The sequence below is a fragment of the Thunnus thynnus genome, chromosome 23, assembly GCF_963924715.1.
Source record: "Thunnus thynnus chromosome 23, fThuThy2.1, whole genome shotgun sequence".
Taxonomy (NCBI): domain Eukaryota; kingdom Metazoa; phylum Chordata; class Actinopteri; order Scombriformes; family Scombridae; genus Thunnus; species Thunnus thynnus.
Genome location: NC_089539.1, coordinates 21853186 through 21879505, shown reverse-complemented (window position 1 = coordinate 21879505; position 26320 = coordinate 21853186). Strand labels below are relative to the sequence as shown.

Sequence of the window (26320 nt, the reverse complement as noted above, 5' to 3'; positions counted from 1 at the left end):
ACAGCAATTATACTCTCTTAAAAATAAGGTTGTAATCATAAACTGACGTTAAAATGCTACACGAGGCATCCTCGCCATGTTTAAGTGTCTTGAGATCTGATTTATCTGTATTACATTTACATCTACATTGAAACAGACCCCTGGTACACATTAAGAAAATATTAAACTTTAATGGCTCCCGCGGGGAAACTGGGTTGTTGCCTCGACAAAATAATGAAAGAATAAAGCAAAATATAATGTATATATACATAATAGTGAAACAAATGGGGAGCATTAAAAGTGACACTTCCAATGTGAAACATGAGTCCGCAATAATAAGGGCAGTAAAAATTTACAATAAAATCGCATTTTCTGCTCAACTTGACTACAACTTGACAAAGGCCGTTGCAGGAATAAAGGTTTAGGAGCAGAGCAGTGAGGTTATATTGTGTTTTATTTTTTTTTTCCTCCACTTGCAATCTCAAAAACTGTCAGTAAACTCCTTTTCTCGCTTGTCTCACATTCATCCTCGATCCATTTTTCTGACAAGTAGCACAGCTGTCTGTTTTTTTTTGTGTGTGTGTGTGTGCTGCATCCATGCTTGATTTATTTCTGTTTCCTTAGTTGCTACATGCGGATTGGAAGATGCATTAGATTCAGGTTTTTGTTGTGAGCATGAGCAAATGTGATGCAAATGAAAACATTTTTTTTTTTGTTGTTGTTCTCTTCTTTACAGGTGAATCAAGAAGCTTGTTAATAACAAGTGGAAAGGAATTACTTGCCGTCCCAGTTCAGAGCGGATCTCCTCTTAAGTCCATATTTTTACATCAACTATGTAATAACAGGTCAGAAAAAATCAATTTCAGTGGTAGTGCAAATGCAACCTCTTTCCCCACAACCGGTGTTTCCTTTGCAGCCTTCAATATCTCAGGAGCGTTCAGGTGATCCTCATCAACTCGTTAAGTCTGGAGGTACAACATGACTCTCGGTATTTATCAGGTGTTTGGTTTCAGGTGGTCATTAGTGACAAGTAAATATTAAATATGACATTAATTTTAGGTCCTAATAGCTTCCTGTTAAGAGCTATAAAATTTAGTACCAATTAGAAGAAGTTAGTTGAGTTTGAGAAAATTGTGATGACTAAATATTTATTTATTACTGTAAACTTTATGTTTTTAATTTAATTACTGAATTGTATTCTTGCCTGTAGACAAATTTCACTTTTTTTTTTTGCATGTTCAGCTGACTCATTGACTCTCTAGATTAGGCTAACAATTAATTGGAATGATTCAAGTGAACATTTTCCCTACAATAAACACTAAATTACACAGTTCTCTTTCACTTCACTTCCTTAGGTGAGACACATAAAGCTTCTTATCTTACCTTCAAGGAAATTTCCTCAGAATTACAGTTACATACTAGTTTTTTCCCTGAAAATTCTCAGGACACTATGAGACCTCCATCTATCAATGACCTTTAATAATACAGTAAATCCACTATTCTCTTTAACAACCTGAACATGTTTTTGGTATTTACACTTTACAGACTGTCTGAAAACCCCAACAGTAGTAAACATTTCGTACTAAACAGTCGATGAGGAGCGCCTGAATGCACCGTCGTTATTTTTGGCTGGACTGAGGAAGAGGAGGCTCAGTTTCAGCTTGGGACCCGACTTCATGGGCCGCATCCTCCCAAGTATCCGGCCGCTGAACTGGGACACAGCAAGTGTAGAAAAGGGACACATAACTGCAGGTATTTTGTGTGTGCGTGTGTTTCCCCCCCCTTTTTTTTTTTTTTTTTCCGGAAGCACACACTGACACCCCTGCTGCTGCTGCCGTACCGAAGCACTTGCTAAGGTTTGTCTGTTTGTCGATGAAGACTTTGGCAGAGACCACGTTTCCGAAAGGCATGAACATCTGCAGTATGTCCTGGTCTCCGAACTCCTGGGGCAGGTGGTAGATGAAGAGGTTGGCACCTTCGGGACCTGGCGGAGGTGGGGGGGGGGGTGGAGGGGACGAGATGCAGAGCAGGTATAAGGTCAGAGCAGGTTTTCAGTGCAGAAAGACTGCAGGAGAGGAGAGGGAGAGCGTGTAGCATTGTGGCGACCGGCGATGCCGTGCTGTCGTCATAGGAACGGAGCTGAAGCACACTGCTTAGCACAATATCGCATGACCTTGAGTTTGTTATTGCTTTTAAACAACATTCTGCAGTTGTATTGAACATTAAACAAGCATGAAAGCTTTTGGTTTTCATTTAATCATTATATTTTGGCACTCTACTCACAAAAGAAGTTCCTTGTTCTCTTGCTTTTGATTCATTCATTCTTTCAGCTGCATGTTGTCTCCCTTAAGAGGGGTCATAGCCCCCCTCCTCCTCCTCCTCCTCCCCCCCCTCCCTTTCCATCACACATCCTAATAACTGTAATAGGTCAGATCTCTCAGAATGATTAAATAGACTCTCCTCTGCTAAACGAAGCTGAATTATTGTCACATCTTTGTCTGCCTGGAGGGTTTTGAACTACAGGATGGACCGTGAGGAGAGAAGGAGAGAGAGAATCTTTACAAATGCATTTTTTTTTTTTTTTGTCGGGAGGCGCAGATGAAAAGTGCAGAAACAAACAGTACGTGGCTGTATTTGTTTTTGCCAGACATTTCATCATCTAGTTTGTATTCAGCGCTGTCGGCTAAAGCTTTTGGGGAAATTTAACTCCCATTATGAGGTTCTGTGTAAAGGTGGCACTTTGCAACAGCACCAGCAGGCAGGAAATGTATCAAGTTTACAGCTCTTCTATGATATAGTAAAAATCAAATGATCGACAATCATAAACAAAAATATCGACAATATTCCCAGAGAGGTCTGGTTAAACACAAATGCCTTCATATTTACTATAAAATATTGACTATATGTGATAAATTTTTTTACAATTTATCCTGCTGAAACAATGCAAAGCTCCCTAAAATAAGACTTGTTGCTTTTACATCTATGCTGCATATCAAAAACAGGCATAAAATGTCTTTAGTGCAGGTTTAAATAACATTTAATGCAAGTGAAGTCGGGCTGATTTGCCATAAAATCAACACAGAATGTGATATATGTGGGACTTAATTGTGATTTTATGTTTATTTAGAATATTTAAAAAAGCAACTGATGAAATTTTGGATACAAGAATACCCGATTTTCAGCAAAAGCACCCTGTGTGTCCAATAATAATTTATTTTTTACTGGATAAGCAGCTCATTTGAATTCCTTTTCTTATCAGTTTTTATTACTGGTACCAGTTTTCAATAAAATATGTGTGCTTTTGCAGCAGGAAACATAACTTTTGGCTGGTTTTTTCTTGCAGATAACTACTACAGGATGCCTCTTGAAAGGATTCATACATAACAGCTTTCCTAGATATTACACAGGTTTAGCTTTTTAGGGGAGAGTTTTATGTGCTGGAGTAAATTCTGCAGGAAATATTGCACACATGTCTAGCCAAAAAAAAAAAACCTCTCATTGAGCAGCAGTGATGTGCAGACAGGCAGCCCCCCAGGCTACTGACCCTCTTTCTGGCTGCCGGCGGCCCCCTGCTGCTGCAGCAGGGACTGGCTGTAGAGGGTGGGCAGCGCTGCGGCGGCGTACTGCTGGATCCCTGAGTAAGCCTGCGTCAGCGCGTCCATGGTGCCCGCCGTCCCGTTGGTAAGCCCTGCGCCGCCCAGGCCTCCGTTTAGAGCCGCCATACCTGAGAGCATTTGAGCAACTTTACATAAAACCCAACAATAAAGAAAGAAGAGTGCACTTACTCATTAGCGCTCCCACTGAAGGTTGTGTTTTTTTAACCACACACATACACACACACACACACACACACACACAAAAACACACACAAAAAACTTACAGACGTCAACACACACCGACGCTTATACCAGACAGACTTTAGTTAATCATCACAAAAGACACATAAACACAGTGTCTACGTACAAAACAGTTAACATCAGAGCACAGGACTCACACAGTATTAGTATAAACACAATAAATTACAGTATGAGTGTAGCTGATGACAGCCAGAGCTGCACACAGGTGTACGATGCATGCATGCACGCCAAAAAAAAAACCAACACACACACGCTAAGACGCTCCGAGACAACGACAGCAGCGTATACGATGAAACACATGAAAACAGGGACTTGTTTTTCTCTGTTTAGTCATTAAAATAGTTTTTTTTTTTTTGGTGCATTTTCAGAGAAAGAAAGGGAACTAAAAGATATCTCTAGTTATTCTCTAGTAGACTGCCATTTCACTTGTTTTTCATGTCTTTAATTATGCTTTATTTTAGCGTTAAGCCTCCTGTAAAGCACTTTGTGTATGAAATGTGCTTCACAAATAAAGTTGCTTTTTATTTCACAGACTAATTGATTTACTGACCAATAAACTCAAATATGAAAATTAAATTCTAGATCGTTTCTTCATGATCTTCCATCTTTATGAATGCTTTCAGCTCCTCTAAATGTGTAGAATTATCTCTCTAAAGCTATATCAAATATCAACAGAGAGGTCTTGTTATGTGTGCTTTTCCAACATGTGACGTCTCACTTTCGTGGGAGTTGCGGGGGGGTGGGTGGGTGGGGGGGACGGGGACAGGGAGTTGCGGGGTTTGAAAGTGAGGGAACGCAGCAGTAACACTCATTAGCTGCTTGTAATGGCTTAATATCACGGCGGAGGGCAACTTGTCTGAGGGGGTCTGACATTGGCTCGGCGTCCTGTCGCCTCACCGTCAGACACAGTGAAATAAATTATCACCGCAGAGCTCTGGATTATAGGTCACTCATTTATTCAGGAATAATTGCACCGGTGACCTTTGCAATTCAATTAAGGCCTAGATGTGTTTAAATGAGGGTGGTCGGTGGCGGGAAGGGGGGAGGCGTGTCGAGGAGAGAAAGGGACAAAAACGGGATGCAAAATGACCCGGTCCGTTTTTGAAAAAGATGTGTGTGTGTGTGTATGCGTGTGCGTGTGTCCTGTCTGTGTGTCTGCACCTGTGTGCACTCCAGTAGACGCATATATGATTTACACAGTGGATACAGCTACTCCAGCTGAGGAGCGTTAAAGGTCAGAGGAGAATAATGTGGTGGAAGAGGCCGGTAGTACAGGATCTCGGCTGTCATAACAGCGCTGATTAAGATCCCAGCTCCGTCTCCCCAGAGGTCAAAGGCAGGACACACACACACACACACACACACACACACACACACACACACACACACACACAGCGCACAGCTCGGCAGTTACTGGTAGACCACACACACACACACACACACACACACAGACACGCCGTGTAGTCAATACAATTCACATGTGGATAGCAACACGTGTTATCTGCTTCTGATCTGATCCTTTAAACATACAGTTTACTTACTGAGACTTTAAAAAACGACTTAACTTGATACAAAAGCAGCTGGACTTCTAATGTGTGTTTATAAAAACATAACAACGGTTAACTTTTATCTTTTTTTTGATATACAGATGATGAAATTTTGTATTTTTTGGCAGGAAAATATTTAACTTGTGTATTTTCTAGCATGGAAACGGTCCAATTCAGTATTTTTTTTAGACGTGAAAATGCTCAATTCTTCTAAAGTGGAGGAAATTTGTCAAATTTAAAAATAATTTTATCATGAAAAAGAGTAATTTTGTTATTTTGGTGGAAGAAAAACTGTCAAACTTTGCATTTTTTGCCATAAAGATAACCATATTTTGTATTGTGCAACATGAAAGTGGTCAACTACTGTAATTTTTAGGCATTGAAATGGTGAATTATGATACTTTTTTTTTGGGCAAATGCTTTCAAATGGCATAAAAATTCTCAAAAACTGTACTTTTGGTGTGATTATGGTTACATTTTAGTCAAATATAGCATTTTTCTGACAGGAAATTGATCAATTTTTATCACATTTACACCACAACACTGAACATCCTCACAGAAGCTCAAAAAAAAAGACGAGTTTCATCTTGTAAAGCTGACAAAAAAAAAAAAAAAACAAACACAACAAACCAAACACAATGGGACACGACTACGACGCCGTTGATCCCACACAGAGACAGACGCGTGAGGCGACAGCAGCGCGCCCGACTCTGCCAGGACGACACGCCAGCACTCGTACAGCAAGCATAACCCAGGACACAACCAGGAAGCGGATGGAGAGATGGAAAAAAAACAAAAAACAAAAAAAAAATGGATGGATGAATAAATCCAAGCCCAGATGAGTGGAAGAAATAGCCGTCATAGAGAGAGTGAAGACAAATTTATCATCGAGTGAAACTGAGACACAGAGAGACGATGTCTTATGTTAACATTAACATTATAATTTCTTGTCCCTGTTGTTTATTATGTAAAATATGGACTTAAATGTCCAAAAATGAACAGATGATTGTCCAGATGTGTGAAATATATGTATATAAATAAAGCATTTGACATTAGAGTTGGATAAATATATGGTTTTTGATGTACTAACCCTTTAAAAAATAATATTAGATACAGAATATTGGCAATTTAGTGCTGTTTTCTTCCTCTTTTTAGTACAAATGCTGTATGTTCTTAATGAATTCAGTTTTTATAGACTTTAATGGAGAGTTTTAGTGAAAAAATATGCAAAAAAATGTCATTTTTAATAAAAAAAAATCAAAAACCTCATATAGATCAAACCCTAATGACTGCCTGTGCTGCTGCGACGCTTCGTCTCTCTGCGTGGACTCAAAGGTCGTGGTGGTGGAGTGTGCGTGATCGGAGGTTGGAGGGTGGAGGGTGGAGGGTGGAGGTGGTGTGGCTGATGGCAGGGTGAATACTCACTGTTGACGCTACCTGCTAGTGCATTAATGTTGTTCAGGCCCACAGTTGCACCTGCCAGGCCCTGCAGGGTGCCCAAAGAGGTCAGAGAGTTCATGGCACCGGCGTTGGAGCTGGCTGTGGTGCCCGCTGCTGGGGAAAGAAGAAGACGGAGAGGAAGAGGAAGAGGAAGAGAAGAGGAAGAGGAAGAAGAGGAGGAGGAGACAAAGAAGCACAGGTGTTATACAAGCATTTAACAAGGTTCCTCGAGTAGAGGTGAAGGTTTTCTTATTAAAACCTTAATAGAAGGTGCAACACGTACAAACTAAACATCAGTAAATTGTCATTAAAACAGCTGCTGGGATGAACGGCTGCCTCTACACAGCTTTTATTTTCTTATCTTGTATGTTTGGGTTTGTGTGTTATCCTTCTCTACAGATTCTCATGAAGCTTGGTTTAGTGAACTGATCAGCAACTTTATGATTCAGCTTCTAAAAATAATCATTTTGTTGATGATGAATCTATCAATACAGGCTACATTTCTGCCTGTTTCGTCCAGATTCAGTTAGAATCCCGACTAAATCTGTTATTTGATTAGTTTTAATTACTTTCCAAATTCTCTGGAAGCATCGCCACTGCAGCCAAAGTTAAAAGTGCACATACCAACTCTCTCATTGTCACCATTTCTGACTGTACTTTGCTGCACATCTGATATATAAAACCTGCATTTCCTATGAACATAACAACTAATTAGCTTCTGCAGACGTCATGCACTCTCTAAACATTTTTTTTTTTTTTTTTTGCAAGATTTGTCTTGTCAGATTTGACCTGCAGGAAGACATCACGCTGTACTTCCAGTGCAAAGCTTTAAAAAGCGTTAAAGCTTTTTTTCAGCGTCTGGTAAAGATGAATGCAGGGAGGCCAAATGGAGAAAAAAAAAAAAAGCACTTCACAATATATCGTTTATTTAAGTAAAGCCGGCGTGAATGGAGAAAACTGAAAGCATGTTCCCGACAAGAAGCAAAGAAGAGGTTCAAGGGAAATGTGATCTTGAAGCAACAAATTATCTTCACGCTTGTCTCTCATTCTTTCCTGGATCTGTAGCAGCGTGTCTCAGTTATTGTAATGCTGATGTTGAAAAATATTATCAGTAGCACCTTTAATTAAGCTAAAACGATGCGGCACCTTGACCTTATATGTATATATATATATATATATAGTATAAAAAAAAACCCAAATGAAAATACATCTACGGTATCAAAGAGGAGTGCTGTATGCTTCTATAGATCAGGAAATATTCACAATAGAAGGTATATTGCAGGATTTTTTTTTTTTTGCGTTCAAGGTGATGCTGTAATGGCATTAAAAACACAAGAACCATTCAAAAAAAAAAAAAAAAGCAGACATACTGTGTGTACAAAGAGGCAAGAGCACAATCAGAGTAACCTTTCGCAATCATAAAACTTTCTGAATTCTACCTTTATTTATATTCAAACTACTTTTTTTTTTTCTCCTCCTCAAGCACAGTCGGGTTTCAGATCAGTTAATCATGTTGTCACTGACACCGACAGACACACACACACACAAAAATAACACACACACACATACACAGAGAGAGAGAGAGAGAGAGAGAGAGAGAGAACTGACTGACGAGTGAATCCAAACACGTAGCGGACGCACGGACTCACACACCTGAAACGCACACTTGATGTGTGAAATGTGTGCCATACATGAGCTGTGCTATGTCAGTGGGGTAGGTGGGTGGGTGGGTGGGTGGGTGGGATGGCGGGAAATATGGTGCACAAAGCTTGCATCCTTGTTCTGTTTTTTTTTTTTTATATAGAGAGAGAGAGAAAGAGAGAGAGAGAGAGAGGAAGAAGAAGATGGAAAAAAAAAGATTCAATCTATTCATTTACCCTTGATCTCATCAAAGCGATGCCAACAAAGCAGGATTGCCGCTGAATATATTAAGAAATGGTGTGATAAAGGGAGCATTATGTCAGCACATGGTGCAAAAACAAAAAAACCAAAAAAAAATAAAAGAAGAAGAAAAAAAAAAGACGCTGGCCTGTCTCCATGCAGAACTGTCTATATTTATCAAAACTGGTGTGTGACGTTGTCGGTTTCATGCAGTATAGCGCCGCTCATTCACACTGAGTAGCTCAACCTGAGTGTGTACTATTCAAGGTTGGACTGACATTCAGAGAGAGAGAGAGAGGGAGAGAGAGAGAGAGAGAGAGAGAGAGGCTGGAATAAAACAGAGAAGGTGAAAAGTAAGAGACGAGAAGAGGGGCATTCACCGGCTCGGTGGGAAGCAGGAAGTGAGGATGGAAGCGGCAGCTAACGTGGAGGAAGGAGAAGAAGAAGAAGAAGAAGAAGAGGGTTACGGGTGGAGGAGGAGAGGGGGGGAAGAGGAGGGAGGGAGGGAGGGAGGTGAGGGGTAGCTTTTCATATTCATGCTCTGTTGGGAGTGTGCTCCAAAAGAGAGAGCAAAACCACGGCTGCTGGAGCGAGGCCGAGCCGACATGAAAGGGGAGAATGATGGAGCAGAAACAGGGAGCTTGTCAAAAGGAGGGCAGCAGCAAAAGACGAGGGCAACGAGAAGGAACACAAGGAGAGAGGGGAGGAAGAAGAAGGAGGAGGAGGAGGGAGGAAGAGGAGGGGAAAGAAAAAGGGAGGAGAGAGAGTCTGAAGGTGGCAGTATTTAACCTGAGCTGAGTTCAGACATCAACCCAGTAGCTTTAAAAAAAAAAAAACCCCTCCATCCATCCCAGCCACGAACAGTGACACAACAGTAACACACACACACACAGGTGGTGCAAACAAACCCGTCCACCGGGAAACAACAAATCTACTGTCCTTAAGTTCCTACATGGGTCTGTAGAGCTGGTGAAGTGAGGCGCAAACAAAAAAAAAAACAAAAACAAAATAAAAACACCACATAGGTCTGAATCTGACGGGGAGGAAAAAAAAAAAAAAAGCACACATACAGTACATGCACACGCGCACACATATACAGTGCGTGTATCAGGAGGACGCAGGTGGGGGGAGGCGGCGCATCAACAACACAGCAATGGTTTCTCTAGTAAAGATGGAGAGGCGGAGACGGTGGATACACACACACACACACACATACACACACACACACACACCATGGGAATGTGCCAGAAACACTGACGCTGAAGGTCTGAACAATGAAGATGACGATGTTTCTGCAACGGTGATGGTTTCGGTGATGTGGCGGTGATGATGTGCCTGGGGGGGATCATGATGGGCGACAACACTGGTAATGGTAACGATGGAGAGCGGAGGACGTAGGCAGGCGTTGGGCCCCCCCACCCCTCCCCGGCGTCGGACCCCCCAACCTGAGTGGCTGCGGCGTTACCTGGGCTGGCCAACGCTCCCAGGGAGGCGGCGTTGGAGGACAGGGGGTTTGCGGTGGAGGGGCTGGCTGAGTTTTGGGCCGCCGCCGCTGCCGCCGCTAAAGTAGCCAGGTTCTGCAACTGCAGAGCACTCATACCTGGAGAGAGGAGCCAGAGAGGGTGGTGTCAAACCTGGGGAGCGAGGCTTGAGGCGTGGGCTTGGGTCGCCTGGCTGGTACCGGGGGACAGTGATGTCTCTTGGTGTCCGATGGTGAGCAAGAGAAGTGCGTGGAAATACTGTACTTATGTGCCTGGAAATGTTTCCTTCTTTATCTAACTTGAGGAAAATGTTTCTGTGAGGAGTCTGTAGTGTGTGAAGACAAACACTACAGAAGCTGATTTCACTAATAAGTCCCAAATGTGTGTAAATCAGTAAAAGCAGCTGTTGTAGTGTTTAGGTTTTGGTGCGATTCTCTTAGGCAGAACTGCTCTGGAGGCAGAAGAAATCTCAGTAATTTAGTTAAACTTATAGTTTTCTGTCGAAGCAGCACTTGAGTTATTTTTTTGACTGTTATGTTTTATGTTTTTTTGGCCTTTTATATCATTGTAAATTTGACTAGAGATCCATCTTTAGTCGGCTAACTTTTGGCCTCTATGAACAAACTAAAAAATCTGCATATCTATAATAGTGTGCCATGATTAGAGCCTGCAAGATATAGACTTTTTTGTGTTTATGTAATAAAAAAGTCAGTTATTTTGCAATTTCATACATTTTTACAAGTGTATACTATAAAATGCATGTATAAAAATGGTATTTTTTTAAGATACGGAATCTCGAGGCTGTCGTTAATTTGGATATTTGAGAAGGAAAAAAAAAACATTTAACTTTTTTGGCTTTTTATCCCTTAAATTTTGTTACTGAGAGGTTGTGACAAAGATATATATATATATCGACTTCTATCAAAAAAATAAGTAAATACAAGATGACAGTAAATTTAGAACAGTTAAACGCTAATAAAGAAATATTTTTTTACATTTTTTTTGTTAAAATTGTGTAACAATTTGGTGTTAAATTGTTATCAATAAAATCTGATACTAAATACAAGAAAACAACATATTTTGAACTTTAATTAAGGAAGATAACAGCCAGAGATTCATTTATGTCAATGTTAACATCAGTGCAGCTCTATCTGTGATAGATATTAGCCTACTATAGCTCTGCTAACAATGTTTTTAGCTTTAAACTAAATATTAAAGTTTATCCCTTCTATCAGTCAAACTGCAGGCTGAACTCTCTTCATCGTGCTTGCTAGCGTTAGCATACAGGCCTGTATTTAAGCATAATTAATGACTACACGCCAGCGCCTAAATGATGGCGAAGCAAAGGCTATAAAACACCTTCTGTGAGTACAAGTCGACCTTTCACCTTCCTTCACGCTACGTCTGTGTGTGTGTGTATTTGTGTGTGTGTGTGTGTATTGTGAGGTATTGTCAGTATAAAAACCCTCATGAAGCAAACAGTCATGTCTTACCGCAGAAGAAGGCCTCCTCTGACTCATGAGCTTGTTAGAGTACAAGTTAAAGGGTGGACACTGTCAATGTGAGGTGTATGTGTCGTATATACAGTCTGGATGTATATACAGTACCATGGGAATACACACACACACACACACACACACACACACACTCACTCTCACACACACACACACACAGAGAAAAACAGACACACACACACACAAACAAGACACCATGAAGAAGAAAATCCATCTTGTTTGACACCGTGGTGAATGATCGGAGGTTATAACATCCAAAACAAAACATATCCGTCACCCAGACGCAGCAAACCGAACGCAGCCAATGACAACAGATGGCTGGATTCATCACTGGGATTCACAGTTCTGATTGGTTAATTAAAAGAAAGAAAAGAAAAGCCAACTGCCCGCTTTCTAAATGTTCTGTATCTAGGTTGTGGTGACAATCTGCTGCAACAGGAAGTGATGAGCGTGTAACATTTGTGACTTTTTAACTGCTTACTTACGACGGCACTCTCTCATTTTTCTGTGATACATCAAACGTTTGTGTTTATTTTTACTTTATTTATTTATTTTTTTATAAGATGCACGACGCATCACACGAGCAAGACGAGTGCTGCTGGTTCATGCGGACTCGTTGCACAGAAGGGAAAAAAAAAAAAAAAAGGCTGTTTATAAGAGCCGTCCTTCATGGCTCTTTATTATAATATAAAGGAGATTTTTTTTTTATATATATATATATGGCCTTTCTCTCTCTCTCTCCACCTCTGTTGGATTTTTTCTGAGAACGGCTGAAAGAAGCAGTTTGACCACAGCGGCTCAGATACATCCATACATACGCATTTTAGGGGGATTAATACCACTTCAGTGTGTGTACACAATGTAAACAAATAGTTATTGTAGAGCATTGAAGTGTCATTGTGCTGTAGTCACTTCCTTTATCTCTTAATGTTCTTTTCTGCACTTCCTATTCTTATATTTTATAGTTTTTCTGTCTTTTGCTGCTTTTGTTTCCTCTCCTCTCCCTCTTCCTTCCCTCCTCCTTTCTGCTTCTAATTCCCAGTTTCTTCCTTCCTTTATTCACTTCTCCATTTCCTTTCCTTTCATTCCCTGCCCAGCTTTTTTTCTGCTCTCTCTCTTCTCTTGCCTGTGTTTCCTTTCCTTTTATACAATTTTAGCTTTCTTTCCTACTTTCCTTTCCTTTTCTTGTCCTTTCTTTCCCACCTTTTCTTTTCCATCTTTTCTCTCTCCTCCCATCCGATTCCCCCATTTCTTACCTTGCCTTATTATTATTTTCTCTCCTCTTTTTTCCATTTTCCTCTCCCTCACCTCTTTTTTATTCCTATTTTTTCATACCTTTCTTCCTCCTACACCCTTCTCTTTCACCCTTTCCTTTCATTTCAACACCTTTCTTCTTCTTTTTTTGCTTTCCTGCCTTCTAATTTAGCCATTTTTTCTGCTCTTTTTTCCATTTCCTTTCCCACCTTTTCTACGTCCCTTCTTTTATTTCCTCCCTTCCTATAATCCTGTTTTTCTTCTCTTCCTTTTTTCCATTCCTTTTCTTCAGCTGATGACAAAGATGACTCTACAGCATCCCCCTCTCTCTCTCTCTCTCTCTCTCTCTCTTCCTCCCCCTTTTCTCAAAGCAGCTCTACACCAATTCTTACTCGCGTTTGTCAAAGGCCCCCTTCTTCTTCCTCATTGAACATACATTTTCGAGACAGTTATAAGGAGAAAGGGAGCAGGCAGGAGATAAAAATAACTGGGTTAGAAGGGAATAAAGTAGCGATGACGCCGCGCCGCACGGAGAGAGAGAGAAAGAAGGCAAAGAAAGGAAAGACAAGTATGAGACAAATACAATCTACTTCCCACATCAGAGTATCCGGGCTGTGCAGATGGTACGCAGAGTGTGCGAGCGACTGTGAGTACATATGTGTGTGTGTGTGCGAGGATGCATGTGTGTGTGTGTGTGTGCACGTGCTATGCAGTCTGTATGGCAGAGCCGGGCCTGCACCAGGCTGGCGTTAGCTGCGTTTAATTGAATGCTCATTGGTGTAATTGAAGCCTCTCAGCTCTGCAGCTCCTCGTGTTAAAGACTGGGACCAGATGTCATTCAGCTGTCTCACATCTCCTGCCAATCACTAATGCTCGCTCGCTCTCTCTCTCTTGCACGCGCAGATGGAGGACCGACAGATCCTCCAGATTCAGACACCGTTACTCACCCTTGCTTCCAAATCCCAGAGCCTATTTTTCCATGTGTGTGTGTGTGTGTGTGTGTGTGTTTTCGCTCAACAGCAGACTGGGCAAAAAAATTTAAATCAGCAGTAGGGAAATTGCAACGCGTTGTAACTTCAGGGGAACACGACAGAGTACAAGAAGAGCCTAAAAAAAAAACCACACTCCTCTGTTTTCTCTCCGTGTCAACTGACTAAACAGCGTACAATTGAGAGCTTGACACCTTACCGAGAAACTTGCTGAGAAATAGAAGAAGAAGAAGAAGAAGAAGAAGAAGAGACGGAAGGTAAGAACAGAGTGCGAAAAAGGCTGGAGGGAGACGTAAAAAGGTGAGATGAAGAAATTGTGTGATTGAAGAAGGAGGTGGGAGGTGCAAGAGTATCTGCAATAATAAAAAAAAAAAAAAAGAAAAAGAAGAAGAAGAAGCTTAAAATAAATAGAAGAAGAGAGGAGACGGGTGGCGAGAAAAGAAAAGAAGAGTTTAATGGGAAGAGAGAAGGCGATGAAGGCGAGTATCCGCGTGTCTCTGGAAGTCTTAAACTTAAATTTAAAGCCTTCAAAAAAAACGACATATCTTAAATATAGAGATTTTTATCTTGTTCTGACATTTAAATAGGAGGCTTCTCGACGTGCTCAAGCCTGAGATTATACAGAAGTAGGTTAATACGATATACATTTTTTATTACATCAGCTTCACTTAAGAGAATCGGACCGTCCCTCAACACTTTATTTCTTATTTCCTCGTGTCCTTTTTTCTTAGGTTTGTTTTTTTTTTTTATCAGCTTTCTATCTTTTTAAATTGGCTTGAAATTCAATTCTTGTAGCATCATAAAAAAATATTCTCTTTAACTTGCAGATACTCTTCTTGAAAGGAAAATAAAGGAAGGTAGAGATGACAGATGACAGACCCTCGGCGGCAGTAGGAGAGCAGTAGATGGCGCCAGCCTGCAGTGCAAGATATCCAACCGAAAGGAGCCGACTTTTAAACCATTTTCTACACACTCTCTTCCCCCCCTTTTTTTTTCTTTTTCTTCCCTCCTTTCAGTGATTCATCCATCCCTGACAAAGCCTTGGTGCTACTGTTACACGCCCAGGGCACAACTCTTGTCTGGCCTCATTAAAAGATCAAGACAAATCTTAGCAACAGTTAATAAATCTTCAGGGCAAAGATCTCTCTTTACTCCACCATGCGAGTTCATCTGTTATGCTCTTTGGTCCTCTTTTAGAAGTCTGTGAAAAAAAAAAATATAACAGAGAGGCGCAACAAAGAGTCCATTGCCGTGGTAGATCGTAGTTTCAGAGAGGAGGGGGGGTGGGGGGAGGGAAGGCGGGAGGAGGGGGGGGGTTTATCGACTGATTTTTGACTCACCGGCCATCTGCTGGATCCCGCTGAAGGCTCCTAGGTTACTGGAGGAGGTTGCCTGCTGAAGCAACTGATGAAAAGAAAAAGAAAGAGAGAAGAGAGAGGAGAGACAGAAGAACAAGGAAGGAGAAACAATGTGAGCCGGGCGGATAACGGAAAAAAGCTTAATACATGTCTATAAAAATGCTACACGGAGAAGCTAAACCTCGTAATGAGCGATTTAGCAATGTGGTCTTTGCATCAGTGCTCGATGAGTAAATGAGCTGTTAATATAGTTTGATCTCTCCTCTAAGCGAGCACTGTTTGTATTCCGCCATAATTCTCCCAGACAAGTTGAGCATGAAAGCTCTAATCTAGCTGACTAATTAGATTCCAAAACAAAAGTGGAATACTGATGCTGTCAAAAAACTCATCCTTCAAAGACTTGAATTAACAGCAAATTAACATCTTGTTTCTATTGTGTTTGTGATTTTTTTTTTACCCCCCCCCCCCCCCCCCCCCCCCCCCCCCCCCCTAGAATAGAGCTTAATCTTTTCAAAACAGTGAGAAAGAGGATTGAAAGAGCAGAAAAATATGGGAAACCAATTCACAAAACACTTTTTATCTCCAGTTTTTGTTTTTTTTTTTCCCTCCAAAAAAAAATAAATCAATATCCAGTAAAGGAAGGAACTCTGTTCTCCCTCATTTAAAAAGACAGGTGCAAATTGCACTCAGGATCAAACAAATAGACTTTTAAGATGTGTGTATTTTAAGGGAGGGGAGGGGGAGTTTGGGTTGGGGGGGGGGGGGGCGATTAATTTAGAAACTGAAGAGGAGGGTTAGTAAATGAGTCGAGGGGGTTAGCGCCAAAAAAACTTTTCGAGGGAGGAGTCCGGAGAGTGACGAGGATCTCCAGGAGAGAGAGAATGAGGTTTCTGAAACTTATTAAAACTATTTTTTTTTTTTAAAAATCAAACAAACGAGCGTCTCGGATGCGGCGCAGAGATGAGTAGACTCTCAGGGGCTCCGTACCGGGCTCAAACCAAATAACTTTTTTTTTTTTTGGTTTAATATCACAGAAAAGACCTGCGAAAATTTTCACAATTAGTGAATATGTTGGAAATATATTCACTCATTATTATTGTCTCCAAATATATGCAGAATAATAGAGGAGTCCAATGAGAGTAAAGCAACCCCGTCTCCCACAAATTATGTTTATATAATAGTTCTGCCTTGAAGGAGAAGTAATTGTTGCAGGATTATGTTGAGCTTTCAGTCCACACAGTGCTACGTTATTACACTGCAAAGAAGTCATGGAGGTGGTTTGTGTGCAAAGTGCAGGACTACAACTACAACTACAACACTTTGGTTAATATTAGAGCAAGATTGTGGTTTTGGTTTAATAACTAAATGCTCTAAATTGCTTAAAAATAACCATAAAAACATTAATAATGGTTTAGTTGCTTTGTATTATAGAGAAAACAACTAACATCTGTCAGTAATATGTGACATTTTGAGTCTTTCCTCATTATGTTGCTAAATAACCTTAATAATATATGTAATATTTATAAAAAATAAGGTGAATATGAGAGTTTATGATCCGACGCACCTGCACATGAGACTTTCTGCAGCCAAATTGTATTCATCATTTCTAGGAGACAAGGTTTGGATAAAGATATCAAGATATTTTTTTTTTTCCTGATATAACAAGCCAAAAAAACATAAATTTTTATTTTTGAAGTTGTGTTTTGGCTTTTTTCCCTCAGTTTTCTGATAGTTGTCTGATCAAAAACAGGAGAAACAAAACATGAGACATTCTGTGATTATTGTAGATTACAGTTTGACGTCTGTAGAACAGACATGTCTTCAAATTCAATACTAAATTTAAAAAACAACACAGAAATCTCTCCTTAATTCATCCTTGCATCGGCAGATTCATCGCTATTATTTTGCATGGAAGTTTTTAGACTTCCAAAACTGTATCCTTGCAATTTTTTGAGATATTGAACATAAACTAATATCTTCCGGCGGCGACGTCGCACCCCAAATTCAGAGACCTCATTTTCTCACAATACCACAATCCAAAGAGGAAGATGAGGGAGAGGAGCAACAGCAGGGCTAAAGGAGGAATATGAAGAAAATGAAAGGATGGAAGAAGAGACTATGAGAGTATTTGGGGATTTTTTTTTTTTTCAGGTTGGGTGTTTTCGGTGGGGGGCACTGACTGCGGCGGCGCTGGCCATGGGGCTGCAGTAAGGGGTGGTGGAGGAGGAGGTGATGGTGGAGGTGGGCGACGCGGCGGCTCTCCTTACAGCCAGATACTGCGGAGTGAGGCCGCCCAGGCCCGTCAGGCTCCCCCAGGTGGTCGCACTGTTGAGCTGCTGCATCTGCTGCGCCAGCTGCTGCTGCAGACGCCGCTGCTCCTTGTCCTTCTGCGTGTCGGCGAACTTCACCACGATGGGAGACGAGCAGCCCTGCAGGAGGGGGGGGGAGGAAGAGGAGGAGGGGAGAGGGAGAAATAGATGGAGAAGAGAAGAGGAAATGAGACAAAAAAGAGAGGAGAGGTGAAAGAAAAAGGAAAAGGAAGAGGAGGAGATGAGAGGAGGGGAGCAAAGAAGAAGAAACCAGGAAGAGGAAAAGATAAAAAATGGGATGAGAGAGGAGAGAAAAGGAGAAGAAGAAGAAGAGAAAAGAGGAAAAGGGAGAAAAGGAGAGTTAGAGAAGCTGTTTTTTGCTTATTCAGTCACTAAATGTACATAAACACACTCTTAAAACTTAAAAATAATGGCTTTATATGATGATAGCAGGTGGAAAACACACATATACATAAAAAATGATTAAAGCACTTTAAGCGTATAATAAAGTTCATCCACAAAGGCTGAAAAACGCACGTTTTTGTATTAACAAACTTTTTTCTTCGGCAAAGAAAGACTAAAATCTACTCTCAATTAAAACTGCTTTGTAAAATTCTCTCTCACATACACACACACAGTGACACAGGACACACACACACACACACACACACACATATACAGAGTCACACAGGAAACTTGACTCTAAAGCCAGTGGGCTTTCTTCTTTTCCCCCACAAGGGCTCAGTTATCTCCGAGTCCAGAACGGTTTCACCAGAAACAGATTTCCCGAGTTCTCCAACTATTTCATCATCTCATATAAAGAGAGACTTGATGTGTGTGTGTGTGTGTGTGTGTTAGTGTGTTAGTGTGTGTGTGAAAGAGAGAAAGAGAGAGAAAGACAGAAGAGAAAGATGAGAGAGAGAGAAAGAGAGAGAGAGAGATTGGGATGACCAAAAAGAGAGAGGTTGAGAGGGCAAGAGGAAAGATTTAGAGATTTGGACGATCATAAGAGGTGTGTCTAATTGACTAAATTTCTATTCCACAGAGTTGCACTTTGTGTGTGTGTGTGTGTGTGTGTGTGTGTGCGTGAGACATGAATGAACTGAGTCAAGGTAGGTATCATATTGGACATCCAGGACACACACTTACTAACAACTACAACATGAAAGAAAAAAAAATAAAATAAAAAAAAATCTCCTGATGGAAGTTGCAACAACAGCTGAAACACTGCAAAGCTGAAACAGTTTATAATCTATCACACCACACCGTTACTCACACACTGCAATCAAAGCCTAACTAGGGGCAAATCCGTTTCGAAAAAAGAAAGGCAATCTGCCAGAGGAGAATAAGAACCTTTTGATTGAAACATTTAGTTTGAGGCACGATCAGCACTCAGCAGGGGAGGGAAGGGATTTGGCTACTTTGCAGCTAGAGCGACACAAAGAGTGTGTGACTGCGGGTGAAGTGTGAAAATGTGTAGAGGTGCATGTATGAGGTGTAAAAGTGTTGTGAGAGATCAGTGCAAACACTGTAAAAAAAAAATCTAACAATTAGTTCACTGAAATCAACTTTATCTTTTAGTATTAACTCACTGCAATTAGACAAGCTATGAATGCAAAACTCTTTCAGAGCTCATAGTAACGATCAAAAATGTTGATTGCTAATTAGCATATTTCCCAGCTTCTTGTTCAATGTTTGGTTGTACTAAAAGACTCTCTAAGGAGTTGGATGTTAAGTTTTTTTCTAGTAAGTACATTTTTTAAGTACATATTTTTCACTAGCGACAGTTAGCATTAGCTTTAGCATTATCACCATTAACCATACACTGTAAATGACCAAGCTAGCAAGCTAGACCAAGCTAGCAGCTAGCCACTAGTGATTACTTTTTTGATAGATTAATACTTTCATTCATAAAATGTCAAAAGTAGTAAAAAAAAGAAAGCCTGCTAAAAGTTACCAGAGCCTAAGGTGAGCCCAAGATATAAAATAAAGTTACAAATCCTCACCTTTGACAAGCCTGAACCAAAGAAAAACTATGCTGTAATCCCAGATTCACAGACTATAGCCTTAGCGGTCGCTATTTTAGTGTGTTTACAGTTCATGAAAGTTAAATGTAACATTTTGATCACCTAAAAAAGTCTTGTTCAGCATTTGGTTGTACTAAAAGGCCCTCTAAGTACATTTTTTAAGTACATATTTTTCGCTAGCGAAAATGAGCATTAGCTTTAGCATTAACACCATTAACCATACACTGTGAATGTACCGTGTGCTAACCAAGCTAGCAGCTAGCCGCTAGCGTTGTTGTCAGCTCCACCCTCTCATCTAAATATGGTCACTTCTGGCTCCAAAAATCCAAGATGGCGACAGTCAAAATTCAAACTCAAGTCCACAAACCAATGGGTGACGTCACCGTGGCTACGTCCATTATTTTTTTTACAGATTACGGTTAATCCCACCGCCAGATTGAAATATTTTGCGCCAAAATATCTACAACTCCAAATATATTAATGTTAATGGAAATTTTACAGTGTCAAAATCCATGAAATTTACATGATTAACACTTAATGCTATTGGTACATTTTTTGATAGTAGGCTACTAATGTATTTGCTATGTTTTGATATACAGGAAATTCATATTGTGTAAAACCATTTTTTCTCATGAAAGATGTAGTACAACATTTACAGTATACTATCACTAACATGCCAAATAATGGTATTTCCGGCTTTCTAGCCTTAATAATCATGGAAATTAGAATATTGAATTCCTAGCTAAGATATGCAGTGACAATGCCAAAGGTGTTTAAATAAAGGGAGTGAGAATAGCCTGAGGTTCAGCCAATTTGACATTAGAGCAACTACTACATCAGTTGATGTAGAATTTTAAGACAACCTGGTCACTCATTTTTTAAAACTGAAACAACTTAATGTTTTTAACAGTGTACCTGTACGCTTATATGTGTGTTTTACTGTGTGTGTGTGACCAAACAACCACTCCTCTGTGGGCCAGGGATCGACTTTGTCAGCTGAATGAGCATGTCTGCTGTCTGACGGCAGCTCGGCCATATTTACTCCGTCTCTCCACCAGTCATTTTCCCTCTTTATTCTGGCCGCCGACAGATAAAAGAGAGGAGACGATGGGAGAATTGCATTCGGAGGGAGAGTGTCAGTCTAGGGCCTCGCCGCTGCAGTCGATTCCCCTTGAGACAGGAGCTCCCTATCTCTCTCTGCTAAATATCTCATTACTCCAGCTGACACCCAGTGAGCAGGGGGGAAACGTAGCCCAGAATGAGAGTCCTGCCCTGGGAGAGGGGCCGAGGGCCAGGGGCCTCTACGCCTGCCGCTGGTGGTTCTCCCTGAAAACTGGCTGTGCTTTAAAGCAGCATACTGAGTGTTTTTATGCGACTGGCCCGCTGGTCAACTTTGCCATTAAATGATGAGAACATGTGGCAGGGAAGTGGCAGCTTCTGCCATCTGTTGCTTTCGCTCAAAGAAACAAATCACCATTGATTTTACTTCAGGGGGATTTTTAATATTTCATCATAGATTAGTAATAGCTTGAACTTTTATATATCAAACAATGTCCGACTGTTGTGCTAATGAGCCAATGAGTACGATGAAACAAAAGAACATCACTGTCCGGGAAAACCATGCATCACTACATTGGAATTTTTTTGCACAATGAATGAAACCCCATTTTTACAGTATATATAGTCTGCATTTCTTTCAGCAATAGCAATTAAAGGTCTAGTGTGTAGAATTTAGTGGCATCTAGAGGAATGGACTTGGCAGAAATGGAATATAATATTCATAAGTATGTTTTAATTAGTGTATAACCTCATGAAAATAAGAATTATTTTGTTTTCATTACCTTAGAATGAGCCCTCTATGTCTACATAGGGAGCAATTCCTTTTCCACGGAGTACGCCATGTTGCACCGCCATGTTTCTATAGTCACCCAGAACACATAAACTAAACACTGGCTCTAGAGAGGACCTTTCCTGTATGCTTGGAAGGGCAAGGGGGGTTATCAAGTCGTTGCAATCTGCAACCTCACCACTAGATGCCACTAAATCTTACACAGTGGACCTGTAAATGTATTTACAGTCTGTAATTACTCATCTATACACTGGTTTTTATTGCGAGTGGCGGAGTCCGCCGTTCCCACACTGGACTCAGATTACCTTCACATGCATGAGGGATTCTCAGGCGACGTGTAATCCAGTGGCTCGCAACACTACACTAACACTAACATTAACACTACACTTGCGACCCATGCGTGACTGTAGGACACAAAAATTTATGAGCAATTTGCGAGTGGAAATCATTTGTGAAAAGCGGTACCGGCAGCCTTTGTGATCGGCATGTAAGCAGTGCTTGCAAATTGCTTTTTAAAAACAAGCCCCATGGTGATTTCTTTGATATTAGCCTCATTATTTCCTGTTCACTTTCATACCGCCATATCAGAGCTGTGTTAAGTTGCCGCTAATGCAAACCAAACACTTCCTGCTGCTGCTGCTGTTTCACACTAAAAGCATTCGACTGGCAAAAAAACACAGGGTGGATTTTACTGTGAAGCGCTAACAGGAAACACTATGTATTTTACACTGAGGTTAGCACTGATAGTGATCGCTCCTCAAAAACGCATCTACAAAACAAGACAACTGTAATTTTCTGCATTTTTTTTGTCATTGGATCAATTTTAATGCAAAGAGTAATGGAGCTGGGGGCAATTACACCCACAATTACACACAAAATACGCTAAATTTATTAATAAAGAGCAACTAGTGTTATCCAACATGAGAAAACTTATTTATAGAGTAAAAAACTGTTGCTATTTTGTCTTAAATGCTCTTTGGATTCATATATTGTTGCAATAACATGTCTTTAACTCAGTGTTGGTGGTGCAGCATTGATGTATTTTTAAAAGTATTTCAGGAGAGATTTTTAGCTGCAGACAGTCTCCCAACTTTCACATCTTAAGAAAAAAAAAAAAAAAAAAAAAGCGCTTGGAGTCTCACAGGAAGCTTTCTCTCCAGGAGACGTTTCTACAGGGAAAACACTCCTCTCTGAAATGTTATTTTTGCCTGTTTTGTACAATTTTCAGACAAGTCTCCGACACTAAAAATGCCACACCTTTATACATTTCTTCTTCTTCTACAGCACATACGATCAAGTTTGGATCATCAAAGACTGACATATGGTTGATTTTGGTTTCATTTAGCAGGTAAATTGTCCCCTTTTAAAACCTTCTTCCCTGCAGTGCATATTACATATTTCATCTGTGTTGTATGTCTACTGTGTTATAAGTCAAATTGTGTGATGATGAGGTATGTTTGATGATATCCTGACATCACCCTGCACCTGTGACTGACAGATGGGTCCGTGTAGGCCGACCTGACTGACAACCTATAGTCTGAAAATGATGCTGCAGACAGAAAAAATAAGCACCTGGCATAATTATGGTATCTAAATTTACAATTATGTAATTACACCATATGGAACATTCGTCATGCTGTGAAAATACACCTCAGCACCTGCCTTAGGCTGTGATTTTTACCTCGCCTTACAAAAAAAAAAACCCGTCAAACTTTTGTCTGAGACAGAAGTTACAGACTTGACTTAACCGGGAGTTCAATCGGTTAATAACCCTGACTCCGCTCCTCGAAGCCAACTGTCTGAGACAAGCGTGAAGAGAACATTACACATCGCTTCCCATCTTTCCCAAAATGCTTCACACGCACACACACACACGCAAACTGAACTTATAAGCTCCGGTCTGTTTACCTTGGAAATCAATCTCTCATAGATTTTATGTGCTCTGAAGCATCCCTATCTCGTCTATTTATCACTCACGTAGCCTTTAAATGTCAAAGCATGTGATATATTCAACTACTAATAGCAAAACACAAGACTCTGAGGGAGTTTTGCACGCCAAATCCAAGTTCTCGGTACAGGTTTTTAAAAGTCTGTCGTCCGTGAAACACGTTACGCACAAAAGACTTGCATGATGAGTCTACCGAGTCAAGAGAGGAACATCAATCTTAGGAAACATTTGTCTCCACTTTACAATTTACTGATCTCATTTTAATCCTTAAATTTGCTGTTAAGTTCAACGACAGGTCTTCATCCTTATTTTTGTTTTCCGTCTTACTCTATTTTACTCATTTTATGCCACTTACATACTCGTAAAGCACTTTGAATGTGCTACTGTATATGAAATGTGATAATATGCTTCAGCTTACTTTTTGATCCCAGTTTTATACGCTACATACAACTGACTTGCAAAGGCTTTAAGTCAGACTGACTATGACTCCCTTTGTTTATGCAGCTGTGTCAGACTAGGTAGTCCACTTATCAGAAGGTCAGCGGTTCGATCCCCATCTCCTCCAGTCCGCATGTCGGAGCGTCCTTGAGCAAGATACCGAACCCCTAAATTGCTCCAGCGTCTGTGCCATCAGTGTGTGTGAGTGTGAGTGTGTGAATGGGTGAGTGAGCATTAGAAACATTGTAAAGTGCTTTAGATAAAAGGCGCTGTATCGCTCCTGATGAGCGCGTTGGCCTTGCACGGCCTCGCATTCAACGTATGAATTTGTGCGTGAATGGGTGAATGTCGGCATGTGTTGTAAAGCTCTTTGAGTGGTCGGTAGACTATAAAAGCGCTATATAAATACAGTCCATTTACCATTTTTCCATTTAAAAACATATGGGATCGGGCCAGCTTTATATGGGTTTCAGCTCCTGATTAACCTAATCTAATATTTTCTTGCCACTATCAGTTGTTCTGTATCTGTGTCTCCTCTCTTCACTAAAGTTGACAGATGTGTTTGTTCGCTATTTAAACAGACACTCTGTTTTTTCTCATGCTCTACTTAAGCTCTCGTCTAAATGCGCTTGAACGATTGTGCATTTACGGTTGGGGATTTGTGTGTGTGTGTGTGTGTGTGTGTGTGCGTGCAGCGAGGGCAGGATAATGTGCGAGTGGGCCTCTAGTGTTACGTGGAAGAGGAAAAAAAAAAAAAGAAAGAAAGAAGGCGGAAACAGAAATAAGTGTTGATGGGATGCGGCACAAGGGGAGCTGAGAGCTAAATGAGTTTTTATAAAAAGGGAGTGAATAATGTAAAGTACAAATCAACACAATGAAGCCAGTTCTGTGTTTTCGTGTGCACGCCTGTGTGTGTGTCTTTAGTGGTTCGACAGTGAATTACCTGTCTCGCTCATATCACCTTTCATTACGGCCTGACATTCAGTGAGCATGTGTGTGTGTGTGTGTGTGTGCGCGTGAGAGAGAGTGTGTGCCAGTGTGTACCTGAATGTCACAGCGTAATGAGAATGGATATGACAGTGACAGGGCCATCAACAAATGCAGCGCCCGGGCTGCCTCCTTTTCTCCTTGTGACATGTGCTGGAAAACACACACATGCACACACACAAGCACACACACAATCTTGCTCTATCTAAGACAGTGGGGTGCAATTGAGCCAAGACAATAACCAAACTCTATTTACCAGACCTCATTCCCTCATTCGGACCCGAAGTAATTACTTTTAAATTGCAAAACTGAGAAACATTAACAAACGGATGCGGCAATTTAGGTCCGCCTGGGGCTAGACAGCTTGTTTTCAAATGGAAATTAAGGTATTTTGCCATTGTCCACTGCAATATCGTTGTGTTATGGTTTAAGGCTTTTTTTTTTTTTTTTTTTCTTTCTGTGCTCCTGATAAAAGCGAGGGACACTGGCAGGCCCATTGTGGCAGACAACTGCTCAGAGCGAGGATAATTCTAGCTTAATACTAACGCTGTCGGAGGAGAGTGTCACTTCTTCTTCTTCTCTGAAAGACAGACATGCTGCTGCTGCTGCTGCTGCTGCTGCTGCTTCTGCTGCTGCTCGGCCATATAAATCAACACAGACACTTCACTGATATTCACAGTGACAACATAAACAGAAAATCCCTACTCACTCACACGCAGACAGACGGATGGATTGAGCATCCATTTTTCCCCCCGACGTCAGGGTCAGAGCGCATCAATAGCGGCCGTGATTATCATGATCAGCTCTAATGAGGGGGTTACAAGGGGTGAACGCCACTTTCTTTTTCTTCAACACAGCCTGTTATTACCACTTTTTTTTTTGTCACTTTCTCTGACTCACACACGTATACACACACACACACACACCATGTAATTCTCTCCCAATCACCAGTCCTGTCATCCTGCCCTGTCACCGGCTTGACAATGTTGACAACGGGCGCCCCCAAAAACCTGAGGAACACAAAGGAGCTACCGCCGGGGTCTCCGTTACGGTGCCGCCGGGGTCACCGTGCAGCTGATGAGGTCTTCTGTGACACCACCTGCCCATTGTGTCAAAAGTGTTGCTATTTATGTCACAGTTTAGAGACACCGCCAAAACTTTGGAGATTTGCGACCAAATAATGAAGGTGACAGCGTTGATTTCGTCACAAGTCGGCAGAGAAGAAGAAAAAAGAAAGACACCGACACTCTAACATCGCTGGCCTCCGTTAAAGCAATGTTTGTTTGTCTTTTAAAAGTTACTTAAAAGTTCCATATCGGCTCCGTGCAAACACGACAGGACTGACCTGACCCGAGCCGTCTCACGTATCACACGTTTACGACGCGACCCCGTCGAACCCAACCGGACCGGTGATGCCAAACATGAGATATGAACCCGATCTGACATCCGAGGATCTAGTTGT

General features: G+C 41.0%; 1 protein-coding gene across 1 annotated transcript in view; it reads right to left on the bottom strand.

The window, feature by feature from the left end:
• The window catches only part of celf2 (cugbp, Elav-like family member 2), a 229030-nt gene that overhangs the window by 9704 nt on the left and 193006 nt on the right, over nucleotides 1-26320 (bottom strand). The window contains 5 exon segments of the mRNA XM_067581502.1: nucleotides 1820-1963; nucleotides 3524-3703; nucleotides 6821-6937; nucleotides 15283-15346; nucleotides 17481-17729. Of these exon segments, the coding sequence (XP_067437603.1) occupies nucleotides 1820-1963; nucleotides 3524-3703; nucleotides 6821-6937; nucleotides 15283-15346; nucleotides 17481-17729 (754 nt within the window).